We start from the raw sequence: 21,159 nt of genomic DNA on the forward strand, positions 1-21,159 counted from the left end.
GAGTCACTGGGTCACATGACACGGAGGCTGCTGAAAAAAAGACTTTACCTTATTAAAATACTTTTGCACAACAAACACAGAACACATTAGCAGTCAGAATAAGTGTGCTGCATGAAATCAGTCTTTTTTAATCATAATATTCACTAACATCGTGACGTCAGCGTGGAGAAACTTTGTTTTCGTGTTGACCAAACAAACAACAGGGTAATTTATTGACGGTCCCTAAATCAGCCTCCCGCGCAGCGCGAGGCTCTGGGAGGCGGCTAACCGTCCTGCTGCTGCCAACACTGGGGGACACCGAGGAAGAGACGCCGCTGGGTGTCTCCGGAGTGGATGTGTGTCCAGTATCCAAGTTAACAGCAAGTTGTGGAACAGGTGGACCAGCCTCCGCACCTGTGGCAGCACTGGCGGCCAGTGATGATGGAGGTGACCGTGAGGGGGACGAGGCGAGGCCGAGGCGAGAGAGTGGCGGGAGAGCTGGAGCTGCGGTGAGAGGCTGTGAATGGACTGCGCTGTCTGCCTGGATCAGACGTGATGAAGTGATGTTGGAGACATTATTCAGGGAGCTCGCTGGCTTTTTATCACAGCGTGTGTAGTTTGCCAGCTGCGTTATAACATCAGTGTCTGGTGCATAGATCCAGGTCACAGCGGCTGTTAGCGAGCAGCGCGGGCTTCAGACAGGCAGTCACCATTTGCTGCTCTCGTGTTTCCCTGGTGAGCTAAATGCGGCTCTGTTGTCTTTTTGAAACAATATCACGACTTTGCTAGTTGATGACTTTTTCTCCATGTGTTTATGACGCTATATGGGTGATGTCTGTCGTTCATTGTTCAGGAGGTCAAAGGGCCACACAGCCTTTTGAGTAAGTACACAATGTGTACAACCCCGTCAGCTTTGACTTCATGTACATCATGTCTCTGTCTCTCACACACAGGATGCCCTCACTCACTTCTTAAGGAGATGTACTGCAGTAAAAGTACGACACTGAAGTGTGAAATGTCAAAAGCAAATCAGAAATACTCAAAATTGTTCTATACACAACTGTTTTTCATCCCACCTCTGATTTTCCTATAATGACACCTGAACACACAGAAATGTGACGTTTCAACAGTCTCATGTTGTCGTCCTGTTGTTCCTGCAGGGCTGAGTGCTGTCTCATCACATGCTCACCGTCAGCACCATTTTGAAGAACGTGACTGAAGCTCAGAGTCACTGCAGAGAAAAACACACACACCTGGCAACTACAGACAACATGGAGGACGTGAAGATCCTGAACGACATGGCAGATAAAAGCTCAACGGTGGACTCTGAATACAGCCACGTGAGTTCACCTCTCTCTCGTCTCAAAGCCATTTTGGACGATTACGTGAACGTCAGGCCGGCAGGTTGAAGCTCACTTTATTTTGGTGGCTTGTCCACAGAAGTAATGTGGATTTCTGCCTGTCGTTGGTAAGATTTCTATACGGGTTAAACATGGTGTGAGAGAAGATGGTACAGCGGCCTGGTAATCTGACACCTGTTACCTGCTGCCTGACACGTACCTCAGTGTATGAAAATCATCTCTAATCCTCTCGTCTATTCTGGTCTACAGTTCCTCTTTTCTCTGTGTGTGTGTGTGTGTGTGTGTGTGTGTGTGTGTGTGTTTGTGGGGCCCCTCCCTCTGATGTTTTATACTGTTTTACTTTGTTTACATGTGGCGGACCCTGCCACCTCTCAAGCTTCAAACTGTGTTCTGGGACCTTATTCTCCTCTGAGACCAGCTTGTTTAATCACTGATTTTGAGCTTGTATTATCACCTCATTAATATTGTAAATATTAATATTCTGAGTTTGAATTTCTTCTCCAAATCTACATAGTGCCCCTTCAAAATAAGAGACCTCTGCGAGATCAACCATAGTTGTTTTTAATGTGATTTTTGGCCTGTTTCACAGGACAGGGGAGGAGAGGTGACAGGAAGCCTGATGAGAGAGAGGGGGGACGACACGCAGCAAAGGGCAGCAGGTCGGACTGGAGCCTGGGCTGCTGCAGCGAGGACACGGCCTCTGCAAGTGGGACGCGTGCTCTACCGACTGAGCTACCAGGACACCCACCAGGTGGGAGGTCTTTTAAATCATAATGTTACGATGTTAAAAAAAAACACTGACAGGAAACATTTCATGGCACAGTGAGCACCTTTTATACTGAAAGATCCTGCTGATAATATTTATATACTTTTACTCATGTTAGGTTTGGACTTCAGGACTTTTACTTGTAATGGAGTATTCTCACCATGTGGTGTTAGTACTTTTACTAAAGTAAAGGACCTGAGCAGCTCTTTCTCCAGTGTCCAGCTACAGTTTAAGAATACACTGTGTGCTGATGTTGTATGCTGCTTGCCACTTCTACCTCTGTTCTGCATTCAGAACTTGTTTTGACCCAGTCTTGAATGAACAATAGTATGTTCAACCCTGTTTACTGTAAATGTGTTGTTCTCGTCTGTTTTCCTGTCATCGACACTTTGGTAGCCAAATGAAGTATGCAAACCATGTCATGTATACAGGTTTAATGTATTGAGGTGTACTGTGAGTCAGATGTTGACAGCTACTTGGAATAGCATCAATTATGTGTGCAAATCATAGGTGGACAGTGACGTATCGTATTGAAGCCGTGTCAGCTTTAATGAGCTACATCAACAGCCACAGTCTGAAGTCTCACATTAGAGCGAACAGAGAGCCGACGAAGATGGACGCAGTCCTGCTGCTCATCATGGCTGCATCAGGTCAGTAGGTTATTTGTTTTATAGATGTTTATATTCTTTTATTACAGCACATAACCTTGTGGGGACAAAACTGTCATCAGAAGTCTAAATTAAAAATGATGTCCCACATTTATATAATCCTTCTCCTTTGATTGACGCACAGACTGATGCAAACTGAATCCTCTGAGTTTGATTTCTTTTACCCTGAAATATTTTGTGGTCACGCTGCAGCTCTTACAATCTTCAGCTTTCTATTTTTTCCAGTCCAGCTTTGGTGTTTGCCGTTTACAAACCATCACTGAGTTCCTCAATATTTCTCGATGCTGAACTGACTTTTAAAACAGTAAAAAAAAAATTTAGGAAAAAAACCTTAAATACTACACAAATAGCATGAGACAGATTCATCTTAATTGTGAGACACTTATTTTCATATAGTGTTATTTATTTAATGAGAAATTATGAATAACACTATTTTTTTCCCCATGACTTGTTGAACGTTTTAAATAAATGCGAGTCAAACTTTGATGTTAACCTTTCAAAACTGTTGAAAAAATTATAATAATTCAAGGTGAATGATGATTATATATCCCCTAATGCAATACTCAACCTTTTTTTAAGATATTTTTTGACATACAAATACATTTTTGGTTCTTTTATGTGTGTTACACCATAGGACATTATGTCACACTAAAGGACAGAAATAGTAGTCATTAAAGAGTAATTGAGAGGTGTTACATGAAAATGTCAGAGATGAAAGAATATTCTTTTTTTTTTACAAACAATATCAACCATATTTTTAAACAAAACAAAAAATAATGATTTTCACCTAACTTAACTGACCACTCAACAGAGCAAATATTTTAAACAAGCAAGTTTAAAAGTGTGTCAGGGGGAAAGAACATTTCATTTATATCAGTCATGTTTTTAAAAAACAAAGCAATCATTTTTCATCAGATAACCAAAAAACTCTTAATTTAATTAATGTTATAATTTATTTAATTTCATTTCATTTTATTCAATTGTTTAATACAGGAGTTCTCCTCCTGCTCCTTTACTCCTCCTCCTCCTCCCTTTCCTCTTCTCTCCCTCTTCTCTTCCTCCCCTCCTCTTCTCCTGCTCCTCCTCTTCACCTTGACTTCTCTTCTCTTCTTCCTCCTGTCCTTCTCCTCTCCTTATCCTCACACTCTTCTTCCTCTTCCCCTTTCCCTGATCTTAATTTCATATCCTTCGTGGTTTACTCATTGAACATTATCCAATCAAGAGGTGTGGGTTGAGCAGCACGGTGCATTCGCTCTGGTTCAGATATGACACCAATTATCTCCTGCTGTGAATAGTAAATGCAGTCGGGTTTCTTTGGCCACACAAAGGAATTCTTCTCACCTTTCTGGATCATGTAATTGATTTTTATCCCTTCTCCATTAACCACCATGATCTGGCCAACATATGGCTTGCCATCATATTGCACAATCACAAATTTCCCTTCTGTGTATTCATCATTAATCATTAATCATCAAAAACTTGGTACTTTTTTCTCATGACACTTTAAAACAGTACAAATTTTCAACAAAAACAGAAAATATTTTAATTAATGTAGCTATTGCAGTTAAAAACACTGAAAATGGTCAAGGGAATAAAAGTTGTTTTTAAAAAAAATCTTATTTAATTGTTTAAAATGCTTCTTAAAGAGACCTTGTCCTCCGGTGTGACAGCTAAAGGTGTCACACCGGAGGACATTTCTGTCATCCTAAAGGACATTTCAGCCTTTTGTGTGAGTTAATGACCATGCCAATCCTAGCTAACCTGTCTTTAGCAGTTAGCAGTTAGCATTTGTATAATTTTCCATAATTATGTAGTTTAACCAACAGCTTTTAATTGAAAAATATAATTTAGTGACATCACACCAAAGGACAACAAAACTGAACACTTTCATAGTGGTTCGGAAAAAGTTAAATATTTGAATAATGCTGAGACAAGAACTTTCCATGCACTCATGTCATTGGCTTCATAGGAGGCTTCAGTAACAAGAATTTGAATGGGGTCCTTCAATTAAATAAAGTTGTTCGTGGAATTGCCCAATTTAAAATCAGAATAAGGTGTCACACTGAAGGACATGTTTTTTTTGTGACAAAATGTATCAAGTTCCTATGCATTTAGAAATGTATGGATGAAAAAAGTGATTGCCATTTATTAATATAAAGACTTGTAAAATTATGCCTGACTTATTTATAAACATTTTATGCTTTTTTTAAAAAAACTTATAAAAGTTGTAATTTATTTAACTATGCATGTGACAGTCACACCATAGGACAATTTTGAGATTTGACTCAAAAATGTAAAAAATCTAATAACAAAGCAGTTTTTATAGCAACAGGTCCATGTAAAACAAATAAATGTTTAACCATTTTTTAAATGACGAGAATACTAATTATATTCATTTTTATCTTCTGTGACAGTGAAAAATACATGTCATGTCAACAACCCATATACAGTTTATATATTTATACACAAACACAGTTTATACACCGATGAGCCAAAACTTTGGGACGGGACCTTTAAACCTCCTGACTTCAAAAAATGTGAACCTCTCTTTTCAGTAAAACTACAAAAGTATTATCAGATCAATGGACTTAAAGTATCAGAATCCATTAAAGGAGCATTCTGTAGTTTTGGTGAAGAAATGTTAATGAGCAGAGAAAGATCTTCACTGGCTGATTTTTTTCTGCCTAAACAAACTAAATAATTAAACTCTTTGTTTTCATGACTGAATAAACTGAATAAACAAACTGACCTTAAAGGACGACACAGTTTATACTGTTTTACTTTGTTTATATGTGGCGGACCCTGCCACCTCTCCAGCTTCAAACAGTGTTCTGGGACCTTATTCTCCTCCGAGAACAGCTTGTTTATTCACTGATGGAAAAGATAAATATTTCTGAGTTTGTATTATTACCTCATTAATATTTTGAATATCTATTTTTTTAAAAGAATTTCTTCTCCAAAACTACGTAGTGCCCCTTTAATGATCAGCCTCTGTGCATGAGACGCATGCTCTACCACTCGAGTTACTGGGACGTCCCGGAGAACCACTGGTGTAATATATAACTATGTATTTTACTGTATTTCAGGTTGTCATGTGTCTTTAGACTAAAATCTTCATCTGAATAACAATTAAATGTACTGCAGTAAAAGTCTGATATTACCGTGAAATGTAATGGAGTAGAAATATAAAGTTACAGAAACAGAAATACTGCAAATTGTCCTTAAAGTGTCAACAGACACTCCCAACCCTGTCACTAGTTTAAGTACAGTACTGAAGTAAATGACTTTGTTACACTCCACAACTGATTTTACTGACAGAGACAACGACACACCTGAATACACTGAAATGCAACGTGACAAAGTCCAGATGATTCACAGAAGTCATGTTTCACCCAAATGTCACCAGTATGCATGTCTGTCACTACAGGGCTGAGTGCTGTCTCATCACATGTCCGTCGTCAGTACCATTTTGTTTATGACCTGAAGACCATGACTGAAGCTCAGAGGTACTGCAGAGAGAAATACACTGACCTGGCAACTATAGACAACATGGAGGACGTGAAGATCCTGATCGACACCGAAGATAAAAGCAACGTGTCCACTGTGAGTTCACTGATGTCTTTCTTTAGTCTCAAAGCCATTTTTGACAATCATATAAATGACACGCAGGTTGAAAGTTTTGCACTTCCACATTGGTGTAAAGTCAGTAGATACAATTTGAAGTAACATTTTGAGGTACTGTACTTGTACTTGAGTATTTCCATGTAATGCCACTCTGTACTTCTACTCCACTACTTCTCAGAAGGACATTGTAAGCAGCACTTTAATCTTGTGTCTGATTAAAGTGAAACTCTCGCCAAAAAGCAACCGAGGCTTTATTTATGATTGGGTATGAGTCAAACCTTCACGTACAAGCACACTCATGACCAAAGAGGCACTTTTAAGATTTACCGTAGTTTCGTTTTGGGGCAAGCTCATTTTGAACGGGAGTACATAGGGCATACCACGACGGCATCAAAATGTCTATTTTTAGACCACTAAGAAGGCTCCACACATCATGAAACTTTACTGGTAGCATCACCAGGGTCTCTACTCATGACACGAGCAGTAAGAACATTGTTTGTGTACACAAAGTGTGTGAAAAAGACGGTTTTGAACTACTTACGCTTAGCTACTGGGACTCCGGCGCGCCGCCGCCATTCCAGGCAAAAAGTGTCGATCTCCGGTTACGTGACATCACCGGCTGTTGATGCCGTACTGTTTGTAATATGTGGCTCCCTTGTCAACATGGACGTCAGTGTTGCTTTTGACTAACGACAGAACAACGAATTATCCGCGAATTCATCTGGAAATAAGCCCGAGGAGCGTCCCACCGTTACTCTCCGTCATGATGGCCGCACTCGGAGATCGACACTTTTTGCCTGGAATGGCGGCGGCGCGCCGGAGTCCCAGTAGCTAAGCGTAAGTAGTTCAAAACCGTCTTTTTCACACACTTTGTGTACACAAACAATGTTCTTACTGCTCGTGTCATGAGTAGAGACCCTGGTGATGCTACCAGTAAAGTTTCATGATGTGTGGAGCCTTCTTAGTGGTCTAAAAATAGACATTTTGATGCCGTCGTGGTATGCCCTATGTACTCCCGTTCAAAATGAGCTTGCCCCAAAACGAAACTACGGTAGATCTTAAAAGTGCCTCTTTGGTCATGAGTGTGCTTGTACGTGAAGGTTTGACTCATACCCAATCATAAATAAAGCCTCGGTTGCTTTTTGGCGAGAGTTTCACTTTAAGGTGCAGCTTGAGTTTAAACTACTCCTACCTCTACCTCTAGAAAATGCCTCATATTTATTTGTTTACAATATGAAATGTACTCATAGACTATATGTCTACATATGTCTATATATGTATACAACGCTCACTCCAAAGAAGTTGGGACGTTGTGTAAAATACAAATTAAACAGAATCGGGGAATGTGATAATTTGCTGATCCTTTTTGACATAAACTCAATTTAAAACAGTACAAAGACAGTTTATTTATTTCATGTTCAACTTCACTGATTTGTGTAAATATATGTCTATTCTGAAGCGACGCGTTTCAAACAAATTGTGACGGGGCAACAAAAGCCTGAAAGTTGTTGTGTTGGAACCTTCCACAGGTAAACAGGTTCATCGGTAACAGGTGATAGTATCATAATCGGGTATGAAAGGGGCGTCCTCGAAAGGCTCAGTCGTTCACAAGCAAGGATGGGGCGAGGTCGTCAGACACATGATTGTATAAATGATTTTACTACCTGAGCTCAGGAACAGCAGGACTGAAGTCAGCTCTTTGCAAATGTTTGCATTGTGTCTTTATTCTACACAGCGTCCCAACTCTTTTAGACTCGGGCTGTGAAGTGTTTTTAATATAAAACTCCCTCGTTGTGTTTCACCAGACTGAGTGTCCCTGTTGAGCTGCAGTGGATGGAAACAAAAGGAGGGAATGTTGTATTAGAAAGCCTGTCACTTTGGAAGATATGAACTGGATCTGTGTCACTCAGACTGCTGAAGCCTCAGATTCACCTCTGAATGTAGTTTTACTCAGAATGAGGACTGTGGATTTTGACCCCCGTCACTGACAGGATATTGAAAGAATATTACCAGGGGATAATATGGCCAGTATGAACAGGAAGAATGATCACAGCATGCAAATCCTGTTTCAGTGTACATGTGGGCACCTAGATATAGTTTTAAGAAAGACTTGTTTTGCAAATTGTTGTGAGAGTTGAGCCAAAGTCGTTGTAAAGTTGAGGCAGTATCAAGACTGAACATGTTACGTGAAAACATTTCCTTTAGCAGCTCAAAGCTAGAGCAGGGTCGAACGCTTTATATTAAAATTCAGCCTAAAGAAAGATACATTAAAATATTGCTTTCAGGATTTCTGGATCGGGCTGTATGATGACGTGAACAGCTGGAGGTGGTCACTGTCAGACACCAGTTTCTACAAAGACGGGGAGACTGAGTTCAGACAGTGGGGGACTAAACAACCAAACAACTATAAAAGTAGAGACCACTGCACAGCGATGCCTGATGGTGGCGGATGGGGCGACTTTCCTTGTATAGTTCACTATAAAGCGGTCTGCATGGATGTCAGAGGTGAGAATATTCAGCAGTGAAGTTTAAAACACACCAGTTCAGGTTCTTGAGCTCTCCCTCATTATTTGGGCCGATACAGGATCAGTCAGTCAAACTTTATTTACAGCACCTTCCATCAAAGTTAGTACAATTCAAAGAGCTTCACAGACGACTGACAAGCCAATAAGGCAGCAATTAATATTGATGATTTGACAGCGATGCAGATGAGAATGAGAAAAAGAAGCTTGTCAGTGATGAATGACTTGTTTGGGTGGAGCAGATAGAAGAGCATTGTAATAGTCCATCCTGCTGGATTTAAAAACATGCTTCAGTCTCTGAGTCACTCAGACGGAGACGTGGCTGCAATTTAGCTGTTTCAGATAATAAAAGGCAGATCTGGCTCCACAGCCCACATGAAAGCAACTGAGTACATGTACTCTGTTACTACGCTACTTTATTTACTGTGTAACTTTATAACTCCACTGGATCTCAGAGGGAAAATGATGTATTCTTGAATTGACTTCATTTACTCAACAGCTGTAGTTACTTGTTACTGCTCAGATTAATATAAACATTAAAAACATATGAGAAGCTTATAAAATACAACACATTGTTATATATTGAACTAGTTCCCAACCTTCTCGTTTCTTTCTGCTGGTGACCTCTAACACAAAGCTCTGTCTACTGGAGCTTCTTGTCATGTTTCACATGTTCATGTGTTGTTAGTTCCACCAAAGAAACATTTCCCCACTAAACTTCTCACATGGTGAAGTCCAAAGAAGTCAGATGATCCAATGTTTTATGTGAAAGCAAATATTGGAGGAAAGTTAAAGAAAAGAAAAGCTGAAGACAGATTTGTGTATCAGAACTTTTTTCTTTTCTTTCCTCTCCCATCAACCATCTGACGAGCCCTCAGATGTATCTGGTGACCCTTCAGAGGGGCCCGTATGTTTGTGTTTCATAAATCTGAGAAAATATTCACATGTAGAAAAAATAATGTGTCGATCTGTTAGATGTAGATTTTAAGGATGTGATTATTAATGGGGAGAGACTGAAGAAATACTCAGTAACATTTATTAAGATGATCATGTCTTCCATCTTTATTTTACAAAGTCATTAATTCAGTGGATTTATAATGCTGTGAATACTGCCACAGACACGGCATGGATGGTAAACTGTATGTTATAGCACCTCTGCACAGCACTGTGCTCTGTTTTCAGGGCTGAATGTGACGTTTGTCCTCATCGGTACTCGCATGAACTGGACTGAGGCCCAGAGCTACTGCAGAGAACACCACACAGACCTGGCCAGTGTGAGGAACACAGCAGAGAACCAGGAGGTAAACGACATGGTACCTTCAGGAGAACTAGCCTGGATCGGCCTTTACAGAGACTCCTGGAAGTGGTCGGATGGAAGTAACTCCTCATTTAGGTACTGGGATCAACGTTATGGTCAACCTGATGGTGGGAATCAATCTTGTGTGGTGGCAGACTTGAGCAGAGATGGAAAATGGTTCGACGTTCCCTGTGACAAGAAGAAACCGTCTGTTTGCTACAGCCCACGTGAGTGTTAACTCCTGATTCAACTTGTATTTATATTTGGATTTTGGTTTAATTTAGCATCAAATGTCTTCAATGATAATGTAACAAAAACAACACAAAACATAAAGTTATGGGCAGAAAATAAAATGTAAACACTCCTGATGTTTATCATTGACATGAAATTATCTGTAAAGTTAGCAAACAGATGCCACAGATGGAGGACAGAGCCACATGTTCCCTGTCATTGTTCAGACTGATGAGTCAATATTTATATGAACATATTTTTTCACAGTCCCTACGACTACAAGGCAAGTGTTCAAAGTGCGTCTGGAGAGAAAGGACTCCTCTCTGGATCTCAACGACCCTGCTGTGATGGAACAAATGCTGAAGGAGGTAAATCATGTTGGACCTTTCTAATTTTATACACAAACAGAACAAATTCAAATAAAATCAGACTTTATTGATCCCCGAGGGAAAACTCAGCAGAACAAGAAACAGTGTGAAGAGGTAGGAAACAGATAAACATGACATGAGCTGAGCATTGTGTAGGAAGCTGTGCACGTACATGTGCAGGATTAAAGAGTGTAGTCGTGCCACTCTGCAGGCCTGACTGAGGTACAACTGTGACTCGTTAAGAGTCGACGCTCAGCACAAACTTTACTGTCAGTTTTAGAAAAGCCAGAGCCTTTACAACAGAAGAAAGAGGAGGAGAAAGTCAGAAAGGACAGCAGGCCAACAGGGCGACGCCATCTTAGGGAACACAACATGTGAATATATAAACGTGATGCAGAGCGCTCCTGAAATAGAGGAACATATAAAGAACAGTGCAGAATGTAATATCTCTATGTGAGTGATAATGCTGAGGAGGTTTTATCAGCTCAAACAGAGGCTGAAGGACCAGGGGGTGGATGGAGACGTCAAACTGAGCTGGAGGAAGCAGTCGGATGGAAAGGTCTTCCACAAGGAGGAGGAGACAAAGAAGAAGAAGAAGAAGGATGAGTTTTAAAGGGGCACTACGTAGTTTTGGAGAAGAAATTCAAACTCATCATTTTAATATTTACCATATTAATCAGGTAATAATACAAACTCAGAAATATTTATCTTTTCCATCAGTGAATAAACAAGCTGTTCTCAGAGGAGAATAAGGTCCCAGAACACCGTTTGAAGCTAGAGAGGTGGCAGGGTCCGCCACATATAAACAAAGTAAAACAGTATAAACTGTGTCGTCCTTTAAGGTCAGTTTGTTTATTCAGTTTATTCAGTCATGAAAACAAAGAGTTTGTTTATTTAGTTTGTTTTGGCAGAAAAAAATAATCAGCCAATGAAGATCTTTCTCTGCTCATTAACATTTCTTCACCCAAACTACAGAATGCTCCTTTAATGTTGAGTTTGTGTGTTTCTTTCCTCAAAGTGCTCATGTAATGTGTCAGAATAGACCTGCAACATGTGGATGAATCGATCAGTCACATCAACTATTTTGATCATCAGTTAATCCTTTTAGTTATTTGTCAACTAAACATACCAAATATTCTCTGGTTCTAGCTTCTTCAATGTGAGGGTTTGATGTTTTCTTCTCATATATGATCATAAACTTAATATCTTTGTGTTTCAGACTGTTGGTCGATTATAACAAGACATTTGAAGTGATCTCATTGGGCTGTGGGAACTTAGAACAGACTTTATTCACTCTTTTCTGACATAGATGAGATAATATACTGTGTGATGAGATAATATACTGTGTGATAAGATAATATACTGTGTGAGATAATATACTGTGTGATGAGATAAATGACTGCAGGTTAGATCAGATAAGAACTGACTGGAGGAAATAAAGTGTGTCCTTATAAAAAGTGTGACATTAAATAAAGAAGTGTGGTTTGAGAAAATGTCAGAGCAACTCTGAGTCTTTTTAAAGTCTATTATGAAATGAAAATAATATCCAGTTGATGTTTTTATGAACGTGATGATGAGTTAACATTTCATAATGAGTTGAGCTCAATCATTTCTTCAGTTATTAAACTGGGTTCATTGATGAACATATTCGCCTCCCATAACGGCCTCTGTGATCTGCAGCCCTCTTCTAGAGTCACAGGGTGCAGAGGTGGAATGTAACTTAGTACATTTACTCAAGTACTTTACTCGAGTACAAATTAGAGGTACTTGTATTTAATTTGAGTCTTTGTATTTCATGCTACTTTATACTTGTACTCCACTACATCTCAGAAGTAATATTAATACTATCAGCTGTATTTACTAGTTACTTTGCATATTACACACCTGAAAACCACGTATCTCCAGATGTGTTGCTGGTGAGTGTTTGTGATGAACTGAAGGATGAAGTGTTCCTTCATGTGTTCAGAGAATCCTCCTCCTCCTTAAACTAAATGAACTCTTTAAAAACCCTCTTGGATCAGCTGCAAAATGCATCGTCACACAGCTGAAGACAGGCTGTTTTTCTGCCTTTGTACACATACGTGGTTCTCACAGGACAGCCACAGTACAAACATGGTGCTCTGCTGTAGATTAAACGAGCCGACAGTGTATGAAGGAGTTAAAATGAGCTCATCGTTAAAGACGTGAATGCAGCAGTAATATTAATCCACAGACATCAGATGTTAAAACACTGACAGGGAACATTTTACTGCTCTGTGAGTACTTTTACTTTTCATACTAAAAGTAGTATTTTCTAATAATATTTACATACTTTAACTCAAGTAAGAATGCCTGACTCTAACGTGTTTTGTAACAGGACTTTTACTGGAGTTAAGGATCTGAATCCTGAGCCCTCTGAGGGGCTCATGGTCACAATGATCCTTTGGGGGCTCGGTACTTTACAAAGGTGTCCAAAGGTCAGTGGATTAAATATAAAACACAAAAATGTACATTGCCCTCAAAACAAAGGAACATGTTTGTTTCATCTCTGATTTATCTCTTTCTCTCAACACGTTTGCACTGGGTGTTGTGCTACATTTCAAACTCAAACTTTTTCTTCATTTGACACGATATTTACCACCAGCTCACTGTCAGTACTCAGTCATTCCTCATGAAGTCTGACAGAGGGAACATCAGGTCAAAAGATAAACAGGCGCTTCACTTTTGACCTACTTCACAGCATCCATTACCCATAAATCCGCATTTCTCAACACGGAAGCGGGTTGTGGACTACATTAAACACGATTTGACGGAACTTAGCGTCTTTTATCATCACTGATGAGACCGTAAACTGAGTTGGAGCTCACTGTGAGCAGCCAGTCTTGAAAATGATTACGTTAGACGCCAGTTTCCCCTAAAACTACAATACCCACAATTCAGCGCCTGACATTCAGTTCCGGGGTCGGAGGTCATCAGCCTGCCAGCAGGAGAAAGGTGAGGGAAATGTTTGATCTTGTGATGTTTTCTGGACTTATCAAGTTATTAAATTATTGAATATTGTAGTGAAGGCCTCATGGAGCAACACAGTGCATTACATTTATATTTAAGAACGAAAAAAAGGCGTGTTTATGATGTAATTACACGACAACATTGTGTCAAGAGTCATGAATAAAAATGCAGGCAGATAACTGTTGAACGACTGGTCGGATGTAACGTTAGCTTAACGACAAATTACTCTTTAACTGACCAGTTTATGGATGCATTTATTTACAGACTTGTCTTTATATGTCTCTCAGAGATTAATGTGTCTGTAAACTTTGGCTAGCAGTTAGCTAGCAGGCTAACGTCAGCTAGCTGCTGTGCTCAAGCTGAATATTTTGACCTCAGACGCGGTGAGAACATAATAACTGGTTAGTTCAATGACAAAAGGAAATGTTAGTGTTACCACAGTCAAACCACCACAGACTGAATACTCCTGGTTTGGATTTAGCAGAGACTGAGCCACAGGGGAGAGGTCGTACTCCTGGGATTGACTGATTAAAGATAATAATAATGATAATATGACACTTCATTTATAGAGCACCTTTTAAAAACAGGGTTTACAAAGTGCTGTGACAAACGAGCTAAAGCAGGAAACTCAGGAAGACAATATTACAGAATAAACACTCAAGAGTCGAGCCAAACACAAGGAAGCCTGTTGAAAGGTGAAGTTAAAACAAGAAGGCAGAACACAAAAAGATAGTATGAGTCATTACAAGTAAAAGGAGTAAAAGCCATAAAACAGGAAGGAAGAAGAAAGAGGAAAAAAATCAATAATGGACGATAAGAGGACAACATAGGATCAGAGGAGTTAAAGAAAAGCAGTAAATAAAAATAATCAAATAAAAGCAGTCGAGGACGGATAAACTGTGTGCCCCTTTAAGTCACACCTGACCTAAAAAAAACAAACAAAACTCATTTCAGCCTGATTTTATTTTCCTCGCTGGATGTTTCTCCCTCTGTGTGTGTGGTGGCAGGTTAATGCGTGTGTGGATGTAGTTTCTGTGGAGCGCTGTGATGCCCCTGGAGGTCAGATGGCCGTTCCCACTGTGCCCTCCTTTGGCATGGAGGATCTCCAGCTCGCTGGTCATGGGCATGGTGGGCTCCTACTCATACTTCTGGACCAGTAAGTTGGACTACGTATATTAGATACTGGGGGTGGACGGATTATCAGTCTGCGATTATAGGTGTAGGTGTTTTTTGTGTCTGGTTGCCGATAAAAAAATAATGAATGCAGTATTTTGGCTCTGATGCAGCATCTTCTCTCTGTTAGTGGTCACCACTCTGTGGTCTCAGTGTCCACAACACTATCTGATGTCACGATTAAGAGCCAATCTGCACTGAATAATCTGAATTTGCTTGCTAAAGTTATCAAATAAATGAAATGGAGTAAGTATTAAGTAGCAGACAATGGAAATACTGAAGCAGAGGACCACCAAATTGTACATAAGTGCAGTACTTGAGTAAATTGTAGTTGGTTATATTCCATCACTGGTTATTCTCGACTTTGAGACTAAGATTTTATCTTTCATGTAAATGTATATTTACGATTATCGGTATTGGCCCTGAAATAACCATATCGGTTGAACCCTATTAGATACACTCCATACAGCGTACTGTAAACCAACACAAACCAACAAGATTATTCTCACTTGCTGACCGAACTACAACAAGTTTTCTGTCTTTTCCTGGTTTTCGCCGTTCTCCCTCCCAATCTCTCCATCTTCAGAGTACATGAACTACTTGACGGTCCACAACCAGGAGGTTTTGTTGGACCTGATTGACCAGAGGCCCTCCGACACACCCCTCATCACTCTGTCCAATCACCAGTCTTGTATGGACGACCCACACATCTGGGGTAAGGACAGATGCATCCCCCTGAAATCACACAGATCTATACAGTAACATGGATGAAATAATCACATCTGTTTGTGACAGGTGTACTGAGGCTCAGACACTTGTGGACCTTCAACAAGATGCGGTGGTGAGTTTGAGAATTACACATCTCATCCAGTCATTTGCAGAAATTAGAATGATTTTGTTTGTTTTTTTCCGATCGTGTGTGATTGTTAACCTCTGTTTGGACAGGACTCCAGCAGCGTCTGACATCTGTTTCACCAGAGAGCTGCACTCACGATTCTTCAGCCGTGGAAAGTGTGTTCCCGTCTGCAGAGGTGAGTCTCCGTTGGCGTTAACCCCATCTCTGTCTTCCTGTCTGCTGAGCGAACGACTTACATTATCAGTTCTCTGTAGGTGACGGTGTTTACCAGAAAGGCATGGATTTTGTTCTGGAGAAACTGAACAGAGGGGAATGGGTGCACATTTTTCCAGAAGGTGTGTTCTGTTTCCACTATAGATATTTCACTCGTTTTCTGTTTCTGTTGTCTCCGAGGCTTTTTGATGGTAGTTTTAGTAATACACACTTCTTCTGTTGTTTCACATTCAACAGGCAAAGTCAACATGACGGAAGAGTTTATACGGTTAAAATGGGGTGAGTACAGTGCATGTTTCGAAGTGTGTGCCACTTTGGTGACCGTGTACAATAAAGTTGGAAAGGAAAGGTGAATGCAGAGCGATTGTTTCCCTTTTAAATGGATCCTTCGCACCCTGTTATTACAACTGTCAGCAACTACGTTTAAATATTCAGAATATGTTACAGCTCATGTAACCGTTCATGTAAACAGCATATTCTGTTCTGTTTATCTGCGTTTTAGCAGCATTCTTCGGGCCTCCCAGTTCATGTCATGGATTTTCTTCAGAATAATTAATGTTGAAACTTCTATTAAATTCATGGCGTCAAAATAACTCAAGAAGTGGGTTTCGCAGCTCTGAAGGTATTTAACAAGATTTGTGGCACTCGCACAGTTTTTTATGCAGACCAAATAACTTCTAGATGTGACATAACTACGTGAATACTACACAGAACTACATGAATACTACACAGAAACAAAATGTGGTTAAGGAAAGTGAAGACTAGTGGAGATATTCATTTTTGAAATGACAGATTCTTCGTTCTGGACAAAAATTTAAAAAGGCCTCCTATTATTAATTGGATTACTGTAATAACTATTCAAATGAACACATGTTGTAAATGATCCTCAGGGTCTCTTAGATGTTCAGGACAAATTTTAACCTAAGCCAGTGAACAATGAGCGACTGGTGAGGTTTAGATGACACATACAGAGAATCACTAAAATGCTGAAATTTAGCTCAGAGGGCCAAACAAATTTAGCAAGGTCCCATAAATTAAATGAGGATTTCAACATGGATGTTTTTTGTGAAAATCCATGATGCGAACTGGGAAAAGTTCTGGATTTTGGGTGATTCGAGGTGGAGTGACCCACAGGGAATATTCATTATCATCAGCCATGTAAACAGCTTAGTAAGGATATTAAATTTGTGCAAAAATATTATAAAATATATATATATTATTTTATAAAATATTATAAAATAATATATATGGAATATTTTGTGCATGTAAACGTGGTCGTCCTGAAAGCGATTCTGTTTCAGATCATTTCTGGTTTGTGTTTCAGGTGTGGGTCGCCTCATATCAGAGTGCTCCCTTAACCCCATCATCCTGCCGCTCTGGCATGTGGGTGAGTAACCTGGCGCCTCGTACCCTTTGCACCATATTGTGTATATAATGACATCAAGAAGCAACAACAGCACTCAGTATTTGTCCGTCTGTGTGTTCGGTGTCTTTTTCAGGTTTGAGTGACGTTTTGCCAAATATGAAACCCTACATTCCCCGGGCTGGCAAGGTATGAACACACATACAGTATCTAATCCAAACAATATTTTAATATTTCGTTCATCGTGGCTTTTTGTAATATGCAAGTAAATGTCGTTGTAACTGCTGGTTTGCCTCCAGAGAATCACAGTCCTGGTGGGGAAACCGTTCAGTGTGAAAGACCTCGTCGAATCCCTCCGAGCTGAAAACAAGAGCCAGGTGAGGACAGAATCGATTACACATGTACTCGCTGGGCAGTAATGGGTTACTGGTAATGGTACAGTCGATGTGAACTAATGTAACTATATTATATTATATTACTTAGGAAATTAATGTCATTAAATGTACAGGAATCTGTAACAATCTGATTTGGTTTTGAAGATTTGTAGCCATACATTGAAAGAAGTCGCTAAAAATATAAATTTCTTGCTGCTTTTTAAACATCTTCTTGTTCTTTTTATTTTAGTCGTCTGTCTTCAAGTCTTTACATTTTCCTTCTTGTGACAAAATGTTGTAAAATGACCTGAAAGTGAGCTAAATCCATCACTTAGCATTAGAGCTGCTGCTCACTGTGGATCAGTCAGTCGATTTTATCTAAATTTGATCGTTTTGTGTAGGAAATTATTTTTTGTCCAGTAAAGTCGTGTCTTTGAAGGTGCCTGATTTGTCCGACTAACCAAAGATAATTAAATATACAGTGTATGAGGAAGACAAGCGGCGAATCCTAATATTTCAGAAGCTGGAACCAGGAAATGTTTGGTTGACAATTTTCAAAATAGTGGGTGAATAACTTCCTGTCAGGTGTAGTTGGCATTATTTGGTGCAGTTATGACTCGTTACTGGATTCAATAATCTGTTTTTGCATTTGAAGAAGAACATTTAAAAGTGCCTGTGCCAATTGTCCTTTCAGTTGGAAATGAGGAAGACTTTGACCGACTTCATCCAGGGGGAGTTTTGGAGCCTGAAAGCCCAGGCCGAGGCCCTCCACGGGCAGATACAGACCAAATCCTGAGTCCCAGCCGTCCTGCTTTTTTCTCACAATCAACAAGTCTGATGAACATCTACCCTAAATCGAGGGTAATACCTTTTACTACTGGAAGGACACACACACACACACACACACACACACACACACACACACACAGGGCTGTTCATGACCACTTGTATTGTGGTACCTCCTCCTCTTCTCCACTGGATCCTCCACACGACTCATGAGCTTCTGAACGTTTTGAGCAACGTTTTTTAAGGTGCTGTTGTGGGATCATGATCTCTAACAAAGGTCATTGCCATTAATGCTGATGCATCAGAAACAAATTGTTTAAAGCTGGCATCATGTTTTTATATAAAACAGCAAATGCATGATTTGGTTACTGGAGGCAGGTTAGAAAATTGATTAATTGATGATTGAGTTACTTTAAATTAATACCAATCAAAGCTGTGCTGGAGCTTCCAGACCAGATTTCTGAAGTATCATCAGTGTTACTCATTTAACTGGTCGTATTTTGGTTTGGGTCGTGGTTGAGTTATTCTCCCACCGGTACCATCATGTGTCCCAGTAATTACGCCCACATTGGATGATTTCACGCCTCTCTATTTATGTGCAGTGCCAATGCAAAGAGTAGTGAGTCCAGATTAAGAATGTGAAAGTTGGGGTGGTGAGTGGTTCGTGTAACACATCAGACTTTAACTCAACAGACCGGAGTTAGCCTCCTGTCACTGACCAGCCATTAACGTCCACGTTTATATAAACGCGCTGTGGAAAAACATCTCTAATTAATGTGAAATTTAAAATCCTTAAAGGAACAGTGCAACAAGTAGCTAGGGAGAAAAATCAACGGAAAAAAACATAAAATGTCTCCATACAGCTTGATTTTAAAAGACGTTATTTATGCCCTGAATGCTCAGTTGATCTATTGCATCCACTTCTTACGTGAACGCTTTTAGCTTAGCAGCTACGTTGAAGATTTTGCCTTAAAAAACATCTTTTTAAATCAGTTTGGGATCTCTGGCCTTCTGGAGACTTTGAGTATGCTGTACAAGCTGTATGGAGCCACTTTAATTTGCTTTTTCAGTTGTTTTCTTCCGTTTTAAAAGTCCCCAGCTACTTCAGTTGTTTAGGAGAAGCTACAACGCTGTTTTGCTGTGAAGCTCCAGAAATGTTTTGTGGACTACGAAACTTGTGGCTGAATATTTGGGTGACCTGTTCCTTTAAATGAATCCATCCCTGACTTGAAAGCAGAGTTAACAGTGAAGCTGATATGAATGAGTTATTATAAACAGTAACAAGCTGCATCCTTTCCTGTGAAGTCCTCCTGCATAGGAGGGCCGTTGAAATCGTCTAACAATCAGAAAGACTGTATCGAGAAGTCATCACAGAATGTAAATATACTGAATAGTGACTGAAAGAAGAATGCTATCCAGAAATAATATAAAATATTAGGTTGGATTCAATGGAAATTTTTAGGATTAAAACTTAAACCAAGTGTTTTAGTTGCCTCCCCACACCACATCTGAACTTTAGCCTGTTTTTCTACAATCTCTCACTAACCTTAAACCAAACCATAGCTGGAATGCAGATAATGTAGAAAGTGGTAATTTTATAAAAGTTAGGATTAGGAAAAATTTTTTTCCTGTTACCTCATTTTCAGGAGAGCTTTACACAAATCTTCTGTTTGTTTAAATACTAAATATTAAAAGGCCCTCTGTGCACAAACACACGGAGTGATAAAGATATATATAATTTGTACTCTGATGAAGTTCATCAGGACATCAGCTCTGAACTGCACGGTAACTTTTACAGCTGAGGCATGCAGAGTAAATGACTGTTAGGATGGTGCAATGGGGAATTGTACTGTTTAAGCTTTTAACACATCCATGCAGCTTGAATCGGTCATCTTGTAACATCACCATGTGCCCTGCACGCTCTCTGTAATCTCTCTTGTACATTCAAATCAAGTTTGCAAATAATTTCGTAGAACTGTACATTTTTCTCTTTCAGATGAAGAATTAAAAGTTTTCTGTACATCATTTCAACCTCTGGATGCTCGGCCATTACAGATGTATACATATAATTTATTTGTTCATCAGTGGTTTTTATAAGGGCCGCAGCTAAGTGATCTGTGGTGATTTTATAAATGTATCGCCTTACTGAACGCCAGTCTTTCCTACTGTACAGTATGTGGACACCAATAAAGTATTTCACTTTTCTAAATTTTTATTGTTGACGCATGTTTTACTGGCTCTTGCGCGACCTCTCCTCCACTTCCTGCTGCACTGATCCAAATAAGTCAAAACGGCAAATGATGAAAACATGTCACCTGAGACTTTGTAACTCATGATAAGGAGATGTTATAGTAAATGTTAAGACATACCATGACAGGATTAGGGTTAAAATCACCACAAAATAAAATTACATACTTCTCCAATTTATTGAAATTCAGAAGACAACAGTTCAACGATTTAAAAATACTACGAAAGTTGAAATTTTACTTGGATAAAAGGTGCAGAAGCCCCAAAAACAGAAAGTACCCCGTACACAGCAGTGCTTCTCCTCTGGGTGCAGCCGGTACAGGGTACGATTGACACCATTTCA

General features: G+C 39.6%; 2 protein-coding genes across 4 annotated transcripts; both read left to right on the plus strand.

The window, feature by feature from the left end:
* The first annotated feature begins 461 nt into the window (after positions 1-461).
* On the plus strand, positions 462-12,303 carry LOC311265666 (macrophage mannose receptor 1-like). 3 transcript variants are annotated; one of them, XM_084367559.1, is made up of 9 exons: positions 462-488; positions 1,140-1,319; positions 1,930-2,091; positions 2,617-2,756; positions 6,202-6,377; positions 8,684-8,903; positions 10,103-10,444; positions 10,716-10,816; positions 11,301-12,303. In XM_084367559.1, exons 4-9 carry the CDS (start codon positions 2,657-2,659, stop codon positions 11,427-11,429), a joined length of 1,068 nt encoding a protein of 355 aa, XP_084223685.1. In that variant the 5' UTR covers positions 462-488; positions 1,140-1,319; positions 1,930-2,091; positions 2,617-2,656; the 3' UTR covers positions 11,430-12,303. The 3 variants fall into 3 exon arrangements, with proteins under 3 accessions (XP_084223685.1, XP_084223687.1, XP_084223686.1); XM_084367561.1 differs by lacking the exon at positions 462-488 and adding an exon at positions 696-714; XM_084367560.1 differs by lacking the exon at positions 462-488 and adding an exon at positions 845-974.
* Positions 12,304-13,744: 1,441 nt separating this feature from the next.
* tafazzin (tafazzin, phospholipid-lysophospholipid transacylase) lies at positions 13,745-20,782 on the plus strand. Its single transcript, XM_084367903.1, has 11 exons — positions 13,745-13,789; positions 14,812-14,960; positions 15,564-15,692; positions 15,773-15,818; positions 15,923-16,008; positions 16,088-16,168; positions 16,284-16,325; positions 17,371-17,433; positions 17,546-17,598; positions 17,709-17,786; positions 18,478-20,782. The coding sequence occupies exons 2-11, from the start codon at positions 14,852-14,854 to the stop codon at positions 18,577-18,579; spliced, it is 789 nt and encodes a 262-aa protein (XP_084224029.1). The 5' UTR covers positions 13,745-13,789; positions 14,812-14,851; the 3' UTR covers positions 18,580-20,782.
* Positions 20,783-21,159: the final 377 nt, after the last annotated feature.

Source organism: Pagrus pagrus, assembly GCF_965226575.1.
Source record: "Pagrus pagrus genome assembly, chromosome: 11".
NCBI lineage: Eukaryota > Metazoa > Chordata > Actinopteri > Spariformes > Sparidae > Pagrus > Pagrus pagrus.